At 47.5% G+C, this 11,740-nt stretch overlaps 1 protein-coding gene and 1 long non-coding RNA gene across 2 annotated transcripts; one reads left to right on the top strand and one right to left on the bottom strand.

Annotated features, from left to right (window-relative positions):
- Positions 1-962: 962 nt before the first annotated feature.
- On the top strand, positions 963-3,007 carry LOC123490391. Its single transcript, XR_006660934.1, has 3 exons — positions 963-2,178; positions 2,341-2,503; positions 2,612-3,007. It is a non-coding gene; the product is annotated as an uncharacterized LOC123490391 (long non-coding RNA).
- A 976-nt stretch (positions 3,008-3,983) lies between these two features.
- LOC121559279 (proteoglycan 4) lies at positions 3,984-9,469 on the bottom strand. The gene is made up of 3 exons (XM_045220430.1): positions 9,217-9,469; positions 6,877-7,076; positions 3,984-4,601 (listed from the first exon to the last, which is right to left on the bottom strand). The coding sequence occupies exons 1-3, from the start codon at positions 9,467-9,469 to the stop codon at positions 3,984-3,986; spliced, it is 1,071 nt and encodes a 356-aa protein (XP_045076365.1).
- Between the last annotated feature and the right edge of the window lie 2,271 nt (positions 9,470-11,740).

Below are 11,740 nucleotides of genomic sequence, written 5' to 3' on the forward strand. Positions count from 1 at the left end.
ACAAACCCAATTTTGATAAACTCCCTTATCTACTGGGTGAAATACCACAGTGTGCCATCACAGCAGCAAGATTTGTGACCTGTTGCCACAAGAAAAGGGGCAACCAGTGAAGAACAAACACCATTGTAAATACAACCCATATTTATGTTTATTTATTTTCCCATTTGTACTTTAACTATTTGCACATTGTTACAACACTGTATATATACATAATATGACATTTGAAATGTCTTTATTCTTTTGAAACTTCTGAGTGTAATGTTTACTGTTAATATTTATTGTTTATTTCACTTTTGTTTACTATCTACTTCACTTGCTTTGGCAATGTTAACACACGTTTCCCATGCCAATAAAGCCCTTAAATTGAATTGAAATTGAAATTGAAATTGAATTGAGAGAGAGAGAGAGAGAGAGAGAGAGAGAGAGAGACACACACAGAGAGAGAGAGAGAGAGAGAGAGAGAGAGAGAGAGAGAGAGAGAGAGAGAGAGAGAGAGAGAGAGAGAGAGAGAGAGAGACACACACAGAGAGAGAGAGAGAGAGAGAGAGAGAGAGAGAGAGAGAGAGAGAGAGAGAATGCTTTTCATCACTTCTAGAGCAAGCAACAATTTTTTGACTGCAAAGCTTTGTGCGCTTCTTTATTTCAAAACCACTTCACTGTGAGTTAAAGTAGATAAAAAGGTACTCCAGAAACATTATTCAAAAATCACATTTTATTTTCTTACAAGAACTCAGTTAATAAAACATCTAATCCCAAAGTGATTGGAAAGCAACACGTCACAAAATAAGACAAAACTACACCTTACAAATTATCAAAGCAATACCAGTAATAAACAAGGTTATAATTTTGTGCAATTATATTAAATTTGGCTCCATGCTCCCTGAGTGGTGTGACAGGTTTTAAAGTGACTGCGCTGCATGCCAATAAGAAGTCAGTAGTGGTTTTCTAAGATAGCTCGCTGCCTTGTGGTACATCCTTGTATTACATTAACGCTGCGCTGCCTTGTGGTACATCCTTGTATTACATTAACGCTGCGCCACCTTGTGGTACATCATGGTATTACATCTAACCTACCAGTGGGCATTCCTTCATTCCACTCTGTCAGTCAGTCAGTAATCTCACACATTCTTCTGTATAAGTGCACACTCGCTCGCATACTCACATAGTATACAATAGAAATCGACTTGTGAAAATAGTGTGCAGCCTGTGTCATCTACCTATGAAAACAATCTTACCATTTAAAAAAGAAGTGTATTATATCAAAAACATAGGATACCATAGTGCATCGGATTTTAAAGATTTGCATCCATCATTCTGTTCGTCCAGGACTCTGCCAGAAGCAAAGTAATAACCCAGGATATAGCACAGTGAAAAACATGAGTTACAGTCAGTCAGACATTTAGATTGGAGTTGGTGATTACAAAAAGCAGCCACAGACATCATCATATGGCTATAGATGGTTAACATGCAGAAGAGAAGGGAATCTCTTACTGTACCTTACACACTGTGCAGTTCCTCCTCATTAAAGGTCTCAGTCAGTAACTCCTCATTAAAGGTCCCAGTCAGTTCCTCCTCATTAAAGGTCCCAGTCAGTTCCTCCTCATTAAAGGTCCCAGTCAGTTCCTCCTCATTAAAGGTCTCAGTCAGTTCCTCCCCATTAAAGGTCCCAGTCAGTTCCTCCTCATTAAAGGTCTCAGTCAGTTCCTCCTCATTAAAGGTCCCAGTCAGTTCCTCCTCATTAAAGGTCTCAGTCAGTTTCCTCCCCATTAAAGGTCCCAGTCAGTTCCTCCTCATTAAAGGTCTCAGTCAGTTCCTCCTCATTAAAGGTCCCAGTCAGTTCCTCCTCATTATAGGTCTCAGTCAGTTCCTCCTCATTAAAGGTCTCAGTCAGTTCCTCCTCATTAAAGGTCTCAGTCAGTTCACTCCTCATTAAAGGTCCCAGTCAGTTCCTCCTCATTAAAGGTCTCAGTCAGTTCCTCCCCATTAAAGGTCCCAGTCAGTTCCTCCTCATTAAAGGTCTCAGTCAGTTCCTCCTCATTAAAGGTCCCAGTCAGTTCCTCCTCTTTAAAGGCCCCAGTCAGTTCCTCCTCTTTAAAGGTCCCAGTCAGTTCCTCCTCATTAAAGGTCTCAGTCAGTTCCTCCTCATTAAAGGTCCCAGTCAGTTCCTCCTCATTAAAGGTCTCAGTCAGTTCCTCTCATTAAAGGTCCCAGTCAGTTCCTCCTCATTAAAGGTCTCTGTCAGTTCCTCCTCATTATAGGTCTCAGTCAGTTCCTCCTCATTAAAGGTCTCAGTCAGTTCCTCCTCATTAAAGGTCTCAGTCAGTTCCTCCCTCATTAAAGGTCCCAGTCAGTTCCTCCTCATTAAAGGTCCCAGTCAGTTCCTCCTCATTAAAGGTCCCAGTCAGTTCCTCCTCATTAAAGGTCTCAGTCAGTTTCCTCCCCATTAAAGGTCCCAGTCAGTTCCTCCTCATTAAAGGTCTCAGTCAGTTCCTCCTCATTAAAGGTCCCAGTCAGTTCCTCCTCTTTAAAGGCCCCAGTCAGTTCCTCCTCTTTAAAGGTCCCAGTCAGTTCCTCCTCATTAAAGGTCTCAGTCAGTTCCTCCTCATTAAAGGTCTCAGTCAGTTGTACCCTTATCCATTCCAGCCATTATTATGAGCTGTCCTCCCTTCACCAGCCTCCACTGACTCTCCTGTACATAGAGGAGGCTATCCATTTGTGGCCCTATTACCTTGTGGCCCTATCAATTTGTGGCCCTATCTGTTTGCTTAAAGGGATAGTGCACCCAAATGACACTATCGCCTTTAAATTCAGAGGGTTCCTGAGTTGTTGGAATAGAGATATTGCTGCTTGAGATTCTTTATTCCATAGCCCTCTGATATCTCTCTAGTGTTCTAGAGCCCTCTGATATCTCTCTAGTGTTCTAGAGCCCTCTGATATCGCTCTACTGTTCTAGAGCCCTCTGATATCTCTCTACTGTTCTAGAGCCCTCTGATATCTCTCTACTGTTCTAGAGCCCTCTGATACTCTCTACTGTTCTAGAGCCCTCTGATATCTCTCTAGTGTTCTAGAGCCCTCTGATATCTCTCTACTGTTCTAGAGCCCTCTGATATCTCTCTGCTGTTCTAGAGCCCTCTGATATCTCTCTACTGTTCTAGAGCCCTCTGATATCTCTCTAGTGTTCTAGAGCCCTCTGATATCTCTCTACTGTTCTAGAGCCCTCTGATATCTCTCTAGTGTTCTAGAGCCCTCTGATATCTCTCTACTGTTCTAGAGCCCTCTGATATCTCTCTGCTGTTCTAGAGCCCTCTGATATCTCTCTACTGTTCTAGAGCCCTCTGATATCTCTCTAGTGTTCTAGAGCCCTCTGATATCTCTCTACTGTTCTAGAGCCATCTGATATCTCTCTGCTGTTCTAGAGCCCTCTGATATCTCTCTACTGTTCTAGAGCCCTCTGATATCTCTCTAGTGTTCTAGAGCCCTCTGATATCTCTCTACTGTTCTAGAGCCCTCTGATATCTCTCTGCTGTTCTAGAGCCCTCTGATATCTCTCTACTGTTCTAGAGCCCTCTGATATCTCTCTGCTGTTCTAGAGCCCTCTGATATCTCTCTACTGTTCTAGAGCCCTCTGATATCTCTCTACTGTTCTAGAATACTACAAGAGGGGTCTGTTCAACGACTCTATAGTTATTGTGTTGTAATGAATGACAGTCACATTGATATGTTATTAAAAATGAAACTGAAGGTGTTTCTTATCTAATAGAAATGTGGTTAAAGAAACCGTTTAACTAAAACAGAGCAAACTGAAGAGAAGAAGAGATTATTTTTGCATGGTGGTCCTTTCTTTCCCTGTGAGTCTTGTTCATTGTCTCTCTGGGTGATCCCTTTGTGAACCAGGACGTGTGTGTGTTTGTGTGTGTGTGTGTGTGTGTGTGTGTGTGTGTGTGTGTGTGTGTGTGTGTGTGTGTGTGTGTCTGAGGGTCCAATCACACCTCATAGTGTAGGTCGTTGAGCTCCAGCCTGGTGTAGTGTCGCCGGTCGAATGACTCCATGGCCTTGCGTCCCACCACAGCCAGGGCCAGAGTCAGGATGGCCAGGCCCACCACCACTACAGCCACCAGGGAGCTCTTCAGAGCCCCCCGCCCTGCCACCTCCTTCCCCCCGCCCTGACCCTCTGTCCCTGGGGAGGCTGGGTCTGCCTGGACCCCCTTGGGCACCAGCAACATATCCTTTTCTGGTGTTGTCCTTGGGTTTAGGGGCTCAATGTCTGTTGGGGTCATAGTGGTGGTGGTAGCAGCAGTAGTAGTGGTGGTGGTGGTGGTGGTGGTTGCTGGCTGGAGTCTTTCAGTAGTTCTGATGGGGTCTGGGTGTCTACGGGGCGTTGGTGCTGGAGGGGTGGTAGCTGGGTGTCTACGGGGCGTTGGTGCTGGAGGGGTGGTAGCTGGGTCTCTACGGGGTGTTGGTGCTGGAGAGGTGGTAGCTGGGTGTCTACGGGGCGTTGGTGCTGGAGGGGTGGTAGCTGGGTGTCTACGGGGTGTTGGTGCTGGAGAGGTGGTAGCTGGGTGTCTACGGGTGTTGGTGCTGGAGGGGTGGTAGCTGGGTGTCTACGGGGTGTTGGTGCTGGAGAGGTGGTAGCTGGGTGTCTACGGGCGTTGGTGCTGGAGGGGTGGTAGCTGGGTCTCTATGGGGCGTTGGTGCTGGAGGGGTGGTAGCTGTGGTATTTGGGACAGGTAAAGAGGTTGTTTTTGTTGTAGTGGCAGGATGTGGGTTGGGTTTTTTTGACGATTTGTTTGTTTTCTGGGGAGGTTTATTGGGCTTTCTGGTCATGGTCATCTGTGTGGTTGTGGTTGTTGTATATGTTGTTGGAGTAGTGTGGACCTTTGTTAGTGGCCAGGATGTTGTTGTTGGAGTAGTGTGGACCTTTGTCAGTGGCCAGGATGTTGTTTGTTGTGTTGTGGTTGTGGTAGTAGGTTGTGTTGTGGTGGTTGGTTTGGTGGTGGTAATAGTAGTAGTAGTAGTAGTAGTGGGTGGTGTGGTGGTTGGGGCTGGAGTAGTAGCAGTAGTAGTAGTGGGTGGTGTGGTGGTGGTGGTTGGGGCTGGAGTAGTAGTAGTAGTAGCAGTAGTAGGAGTAGTAGTAGTAGTGGGTGGTGTGGTGGTGGTGGTGGTTGGGGCTGGAGTAGTAGTAGTAGTAGTAGTAGTAGGAGTAGCTGGTCGGGTTGTGGAAGGTGGAGTAGGTATCTCCGTGGTGGGATGAATCAAACCTGTGGAAAACATGACATCAGAACATGACTCACGCAGAGATGAGACTCTGTAAAACAACAACAACAACAACAACAACAACAACAACAACAACAAGACAAGAGCACACAGACTTACTAGTGTGTCTGACACGGCGCCCTGTTCTCTATCTAGTACACTAGTGTTGAGCACCCTGTTCTCTATCTAGTACACTAGTGTTGAGCACCCTGTTCTCTATCTAGTACACTAGTGTTGAGCACCCTGTTCTCTATCTAGTACACTAGTGTTGAGCGCCCCTGTTCTCTATCTAGTACACTAGTGTTGAGCGCCCTGTTCTCTATCTAGTACACTAGTGTTGGGCACCCTGTTCTCTATCTAGTACACTAGTGTTGAGCACCCTGTTCTCATCTAGTACACTAGTGTTGAGCTCCCTGTTCTCTATCTAGTACACTAGTGTTGAGCACCCTGTTCTCTATCTAGTACACTAGTGTTGAGTACCCTGTTCTCTATCTAGTACACTAGTGTTGAGTACCCTGTTCTCTATCTAGTACACTAGTGTTGAGCGCCCTGTTCTCTATCTAGTACACTAGTGTTGAGCGCCCTGTTCTCTATCTAGTACACTAGTGTTGAGCGCCCTGTTCTCTATCTAGTACACTAGTGTTGAGCACCCTGTTCTCTATCTAGTACACTAGTGTTGAGCGCCCTGTTCTCTATCTAGTACACTAGTGTTGAGCGCCCTGTTCTCTATCTAGTACACTAGTGTTGAGCGCCCTGTTCTCTATCTAGTACACTAGTGTTGGGCACCCTGTTCTCTATCTAGTCCACTAGTGTTGAGTACCCTGTTCTCTATCTAGTACACTAGTGTTGAGCGCCCTGTTCTCTATCTAGTACACTAGTGTTGAGCGCCCTGTTCTCTATCTAGTACACTAGTGTTGAGCGCCCTGTTCTCTATCTAGTACACTAGTGTTGAGCGCCCTGTTCTCTATCTAGTACACTAGTGTTGAGCGCCCTGTTCTCTATCTAGTACACTAGTGTTGAGCGCCCTGTTCTCTATCTAGTACACTAAGTGTTGAGCACCCTGTTCTCTATCTAGTACACTAGTGTTGAGCGCCCTGTTCTCTATCTAGTACACTAGTGTTGAGCGCCCTGTTCTCTATCTAGTACACTAGTGTTGGGCACCCTGTTCTCTATCTAGTCCACTAGTGTTGAGCACCCTGTTTTCTATCTAGTACACTAGTGTTGGGCACCCTGTTCTCTATCTAGTACACTAGTGTTGAGCGCCCTGTTCTCTATCTAGTACACTAGTGTTGAGCGCCCCTGTTCTCTATCTAGTACACTAGTGTTGAGCGCCCTGTTCTCTATCTAGTACACTAGTGTTGAGCGCCCTGTTCTCTATCTAGTACACTAGTGTTGGGCACCCTGTTCTCTATCTAGTCCACTAGTGTTGAGCACCCTGTTTTCTATCTAGTACACTAGTGTTGGGCACCCTGTTCTCTATCTAGTCCACTAGTGTTGAGCACCCTGTTCTCTATCTAGTACACTAGTGTTGGGCGCCCTGTTCTCTATCTAGTACACTAGTGTTGAGCGCCCTGTTCTCTATCTAGTCCACTAGTGTTGAGCACCCTGTTCTCTATCTAGTACACTAGTGTTGGGCAGGCCCAGCCTTTCTAGTTGAAGGGAGACGTGTTTACCTTTGAAGATGTCATAAGTGTTGATGCCATGGTCAGCAGCCTGGAGGGGGCAGTCCTGCTCATTCTGGCAGTGGACCAGATGGCAGTTGTGGTTGTTGGGAGGCTCAGAGGGCTTGTGAGGGTTGAACACAGCCAGGGTGCACGTTATACCTGAGGGGAGGAGAGCACAGCCGGACATGGAGGCTCGGCTCAGGGAGAAGGATTACGACTGACCATCCTTCAGTTGGAAAGATCCACCGCGTTGTCTCTCCTCTAACTGGACTGGGTGGTAATGGGTGGTAATGGGTTGTAATGGGTGGTAATGGGTGGTAATGTGTGGTATTGGGTGGCAATGGGTGGCAATGGGTGGTAATGGGTGGTAATGGAGGGTATTGGGTGGTAATGGGTGTTAATGGGTGGTAATGGGTGTTAATGGGTGGTAATGGGTGGTAATGGAGGGTATTGGGTGGTAATGGGTGGTAATGGGTGGTATTGGGTGGTAATGGGTGGTAATGGGTGGTAATGGGTGGTATTGGGTGGTAATGGGTGGTATTGGGTGGTAATGGGTGGTAATGGGTGGTAATGGGTGGTAATGGGTGGTAATGGGTGGTACTGGGTGGTAATGGGTGGTACTGGGTGGTACTGGGTGGTAATGGGGGGTAATGGGTGGTACTGGGTGGTAATGGGTGGTAATGGGTGGTACTGGGTGGTAATGGGTGGTACTGGGTGGTAATGGGTGGTATTGGGTGGTAATGGGTGGTAATGGGTGGTAATGGGTGGTAATGGGTGGTAATGGGTGTTATTGTGTGTGTGTGTGTGTGTGTGTTATTGTGTGTGTGTGTGTGTTATTGCGTGGTATTGCATGTTATTTTGTGTGTGTGTTTGTGTTATCGTGTGTTATTTTGTGTTATTGTGTGTTATGGTGTGTTATTTTAGGTTACTTTGTGTTATTGCGTGTGTGTTTGTTATTGTGTGTTAATAGCATGTTAATAGCGTGTTAATAGCGTGTTATTGTGTGTTATTGTGTATGTTACTGTATGTGTATTTGTGTTTTATTACATGTTATTGTGTGTTATTGTGTGTTATTGTGTGTTATTGTGTGTTATTGTGTGTTAGTGTGTGTTATTGTGTGTTATTGCATGTTATTGCGTGTTATTGTGTGATATTGTGTGTTAATAGCGTGTTAATAGCGTGTTATTGTGTGTTATTGTGTATGTTACTGTATGTGTATTTGTGTTTTATTACATGTTATTGTGTGTTATTGTGTGTTAGTGTGTGTTATTGTGTGTTATTGCGTGTTATTGCGTGTTATTGTGTGTTATTGTGTGTTATTGCGTGTTATTGCGTGTTATTGTGTGTTATTGCGTGTTATTGTGTGTTATTGTGTGTTAATAGCGTGTTAATAGCGTGTTAATAGCGTGTTATTGTGTGTTATTGTGTATGTTACTGTATGTGTATTTGTGTTTTATTACATGTTATTGTGTGTTATTGTGTGTTAGTGTGTGTTATTGCGTGTTATTGTGTGTTATTGCGTGTTATTGTGTGTTATTGCGTGTTATTGCGTGTTATTGTGTGTTATTGCGTGTTATTGCGTGTTATTGCGTGTTATTGCGTGTTATTGTGTGTTATTGTGTGTTATTGCGTGTTATTGTGTGTTATTGCGTGTTATTGCGTGTTATTGCGTGTTATTGCGTGTTATTGTGTGTTATTGTGTGTTATTGCGTGTTATTGTGTGTTATTGTGTGTTATTGCGTGTTATTGTGTGTTATTGTGTGTTAATAGCGTGTTAATAGCGTGTTATTGTGTGTTATTGTGTATGTTACTGTATGTGTATTTGTGTTTTATTACATGTTATTGTGTGTTATTGTGTGTTAGTGTGTGTTATTGTGTGTTATTGCGTGTTATTGCGTGTTATTGTGTGTTATTGTGTATGTTACTGTATGTGTATTTGTGTTTTATTACATGTTATTGTGTGTTATTGCGTGTTATTGCGTGTTATTGCATGTTATTGTGTGTTATTGCGTGTTATGTGTGTGTTAATAGCGTGTTAGTAGCGTGTTAATAGCGTGTTATTGTGTGTTATTGTGTATGTTACTGTATGTGTATTTGTGTTTTATTACATGTTATTGTGTGTTATTGTGTGTTAGTGTGTGTTATTGTGTGTTATTGCGTGTTATTGTGTGTTAGTGTGTGTTATTGTGTGTTATTGTGTGTTAATAGCGTGTTAATAGCGTGTTAATAGCGTGTTATTGCGTGTTATTGCGTGTTATTGTGTGTTATTGTGTGTTAGTGTGTGTTGTCTCTTCCCTACCTGGCTTGACGTCCTCTGAGCAGCAGGCCAGAACACAGTCTCTCTCTGATTGGGCGACTCTGGAGTCCATGACGGTGGTTGGTCGAGCCAGCGCCTGACGGACATTCACTGTGGCGTTCTGATGCTGTCTGGAGAAACACGTCTCCGCATCCGACCCCGAGACAGGGCCGGCGGCCGCCAGCATCAACATGGTGACCAGGAGGAGAGGTGATGACACCCTGGAGGGGAGGATACGGGTCACGGTGGGGATCATGATGATGTCACAGGTCCACGGGGCTCTGGTTGGTCGACACACGCCACGCCCTCAAGGTCGACGACAGGGGTGGGCAGATTCAGACACTCCTGTAGAGGGTAAAGGGCAGGGGTCAGACACTCATGTAGAGGGTAGGGGTCAGACACTCCTGTATAGGGTAGGGGTCAGACACTCATGTAGAGGGTAGGGGTCAGGGGTCAGACACTCCTGTAGAGGGTAGGGGACAGGGGACAGACACTCATGTAGAGGGTAGGGGACAGGGGACAGACACTCCTGTAGAGGGTAGGGGTCAGACACTCATGTAGAGGGTAGGGGTCAGGGGTCAGACACTCATGTAGAGGGCAGGGGTCAGACACTCATGTAGAGGGTAGGGGTCAGACACTCATGTAGAGGGTAGGGGTCAGACACTCATGTAGAGGGCAGGGGTCAGACACTCCTGTAGAGGGCAGGGGACAGACACTCATGTAGAGGGCAGGGGTCAGACACTCCTGTAGAGGGCAGGGGTCAGGGGTCAGACACTCCTGTAGAGGGCAGGGGTCAGACACTCCTGTAGGGGACAGGGGACAGACACTCCTGTAGAGGGCAGGGGTCAGACACTCCTGTAGAGGGTAGGGGTCAGGGGTCAGACACTCCTGTAGAGGGCAGGGGTCAGACACTCCTGTAGAGGGCAGGGGTCAGACACTCCTGTAGAGGGTAGGGGTCAGACACTCGTGTAGAGGGCAGGGGTCAGGGGTCAGACACTCCTGTAGAGGGCAGGGGTCAGACACTCGTGTAGAGGGTAGAGGGTAGGGGTCAGGGGTCAGACACTCCTGTAGAGGGTAGAGGGTAGGGGACAGGGGTCAGACACTCCTGTATAGGGTAGTGGGTAGGGGTCAGGGGTCAGACACTCCTGTATAGGGTAGGGGGCAGGGGTCAGACACTCCTATAGAGGGCAGGGGTCAGACACTCCTGTAGAGGGCAGGGGTCAGACACTCGTGTAGAGGGCAGGGGTCAGACACTCCTGTAGAGGGTAGAGGGTAGGGGACAGGGGTCAGACACTCCTGTATAGGGTAGTGGGTAGAGGTCAGGAGTCAGACACTCCTGTATAGGGTAGGGGGCAGGGGTCAGACACTCCTGTAGAGGGCAGGGGTCAGACACTCATGTAGAGGGTAGGGGTCAGACACTCATGTAGAGGGTAGGGGACAGGGGACAGACACTCCTGTAGTGGGTAGGGGACAGGGGTCAGACACTCCTGTAGAGGGCAGGGGTCAGACACTCCTGTAGAGGGTAGGGGTCAGACACTCATGTAGAGGGTAGGGGTCAGACACTCATGTAGAGGGTAGGGGTCAGACACTCCTGTAGAGGGCAGGGGTCAGACACTCGTGTAGAGGGTAGGGGTCAGACACTCCTGTAGAGGGTAGGGGGCAGGGTCAGACACTCATGTAGAGGGCAGGGGTCAGACACTCATGTAGAGGGGCAGGGGGTCAGGGGTCAGACACTCCTGTAGAGGGCAGGGGTCAGACACTCCTGTAGAGGGTAGGGGTCAGACACTCCTGTAGAGGGCAGGGGTCAGACACTCATGTAGAGGGTAGGGGTCAGGGGTCAGACACTCATGTAGAGGGTAGGGGGCAGGGGTCAGACACTCATGTAGAGGGCAGGGGTCAGACACTCATGTAGAGGGCAGGGGTCAGACACTATGTAGAGGGCAGGGGTCAGACACTCCTGTAGAGGGCAGGGGGTCAGACACTCCTGTAGAGGGCAGGGGTCAGACACTCATGTAGAGGGTAGGGGTCAGACACTCCTGTAGAGGGCAGGGGTCAGGGGTCAGACACTCATGTAGAGGGCAGGGGTCAGGGGTCAGACACTCATGTAGAGGGCAGGGGTCAGACACTCCTGTAGAGGGCAGGGGTCAGACACTCATGTAGAGGGCAGGGGTCAGACACTCATGTAGAGGGCAGGGGTCAGACACTCATGTAGAGGGTAGGGGTCAGACACTCATGTAGAGGGCAGGGGTCAGACACTCATGTAGAGGGCAGGGGTCAGACACTCATGTAGAGGGTAGGGGTCAGACACTCGTGTAGAGGGCAGGGGTCAGACACTCCTGTAGAGGGTAGAGGGTAGGGGACAGGGGTCAGACACTCCTGTATAGGGTAGTGGGTAGGGGTCAGGGGTCAGACACTCCTGTATAGGGTAGGGGGCAGGGGGCAGACACTCCTGTAGAGGGCAGGGGTCAGACACTCGTGTAGGGGGCAGGGGTCAGACACTCCTGTAGAGGGCAGGGGTCAGACACTC

This window comes from Coregonus clupeaformis, unplaced genomic scaffold, assembly GCF_020615455.1.
Source record: "Coregonus clupeaformis isolate EN_2021a unplaced genomic scaffold, ASM2061545v1 scaf3809, whole genome shotgun sequence".
In the NCBI taxonomy this organism is placed as follows: domain Eukaryota; kingdom Metazoa; phylum Chordata; class Actinopteri; order Salmoniformes; family Salmonidae; genus Coregonus; species Coregonus clupeaformis.

What these genes read in the sequence shown, in the direction of transcription:
- LOC121559279 (XM_045220430.1), bottom strand. Translation starts at nt 9,469, where the DNA reads ATGATCCCCACCGTGACCCGTATCCTCCCCTCCAGGGTGTCATCACCT. An exon ending in CTCAGAGGACGTCAAGCCAG is followed by an intron (nt 7,077 to 9,216) that starts GTAGGGAAGAGA and finishes TCCTCCCCTCAG; the next exon opens with GTATAACGTGCACCCTGGCT. An exon ending in TGGGCCTGCCCAACACTAGT is followed by an intron (nt 4,602 to 6,876) that starts GTACTAGATAGA and finishes AACACCCCGTAG; the next exon opens with ACACCCAGCTACCACCCCTC.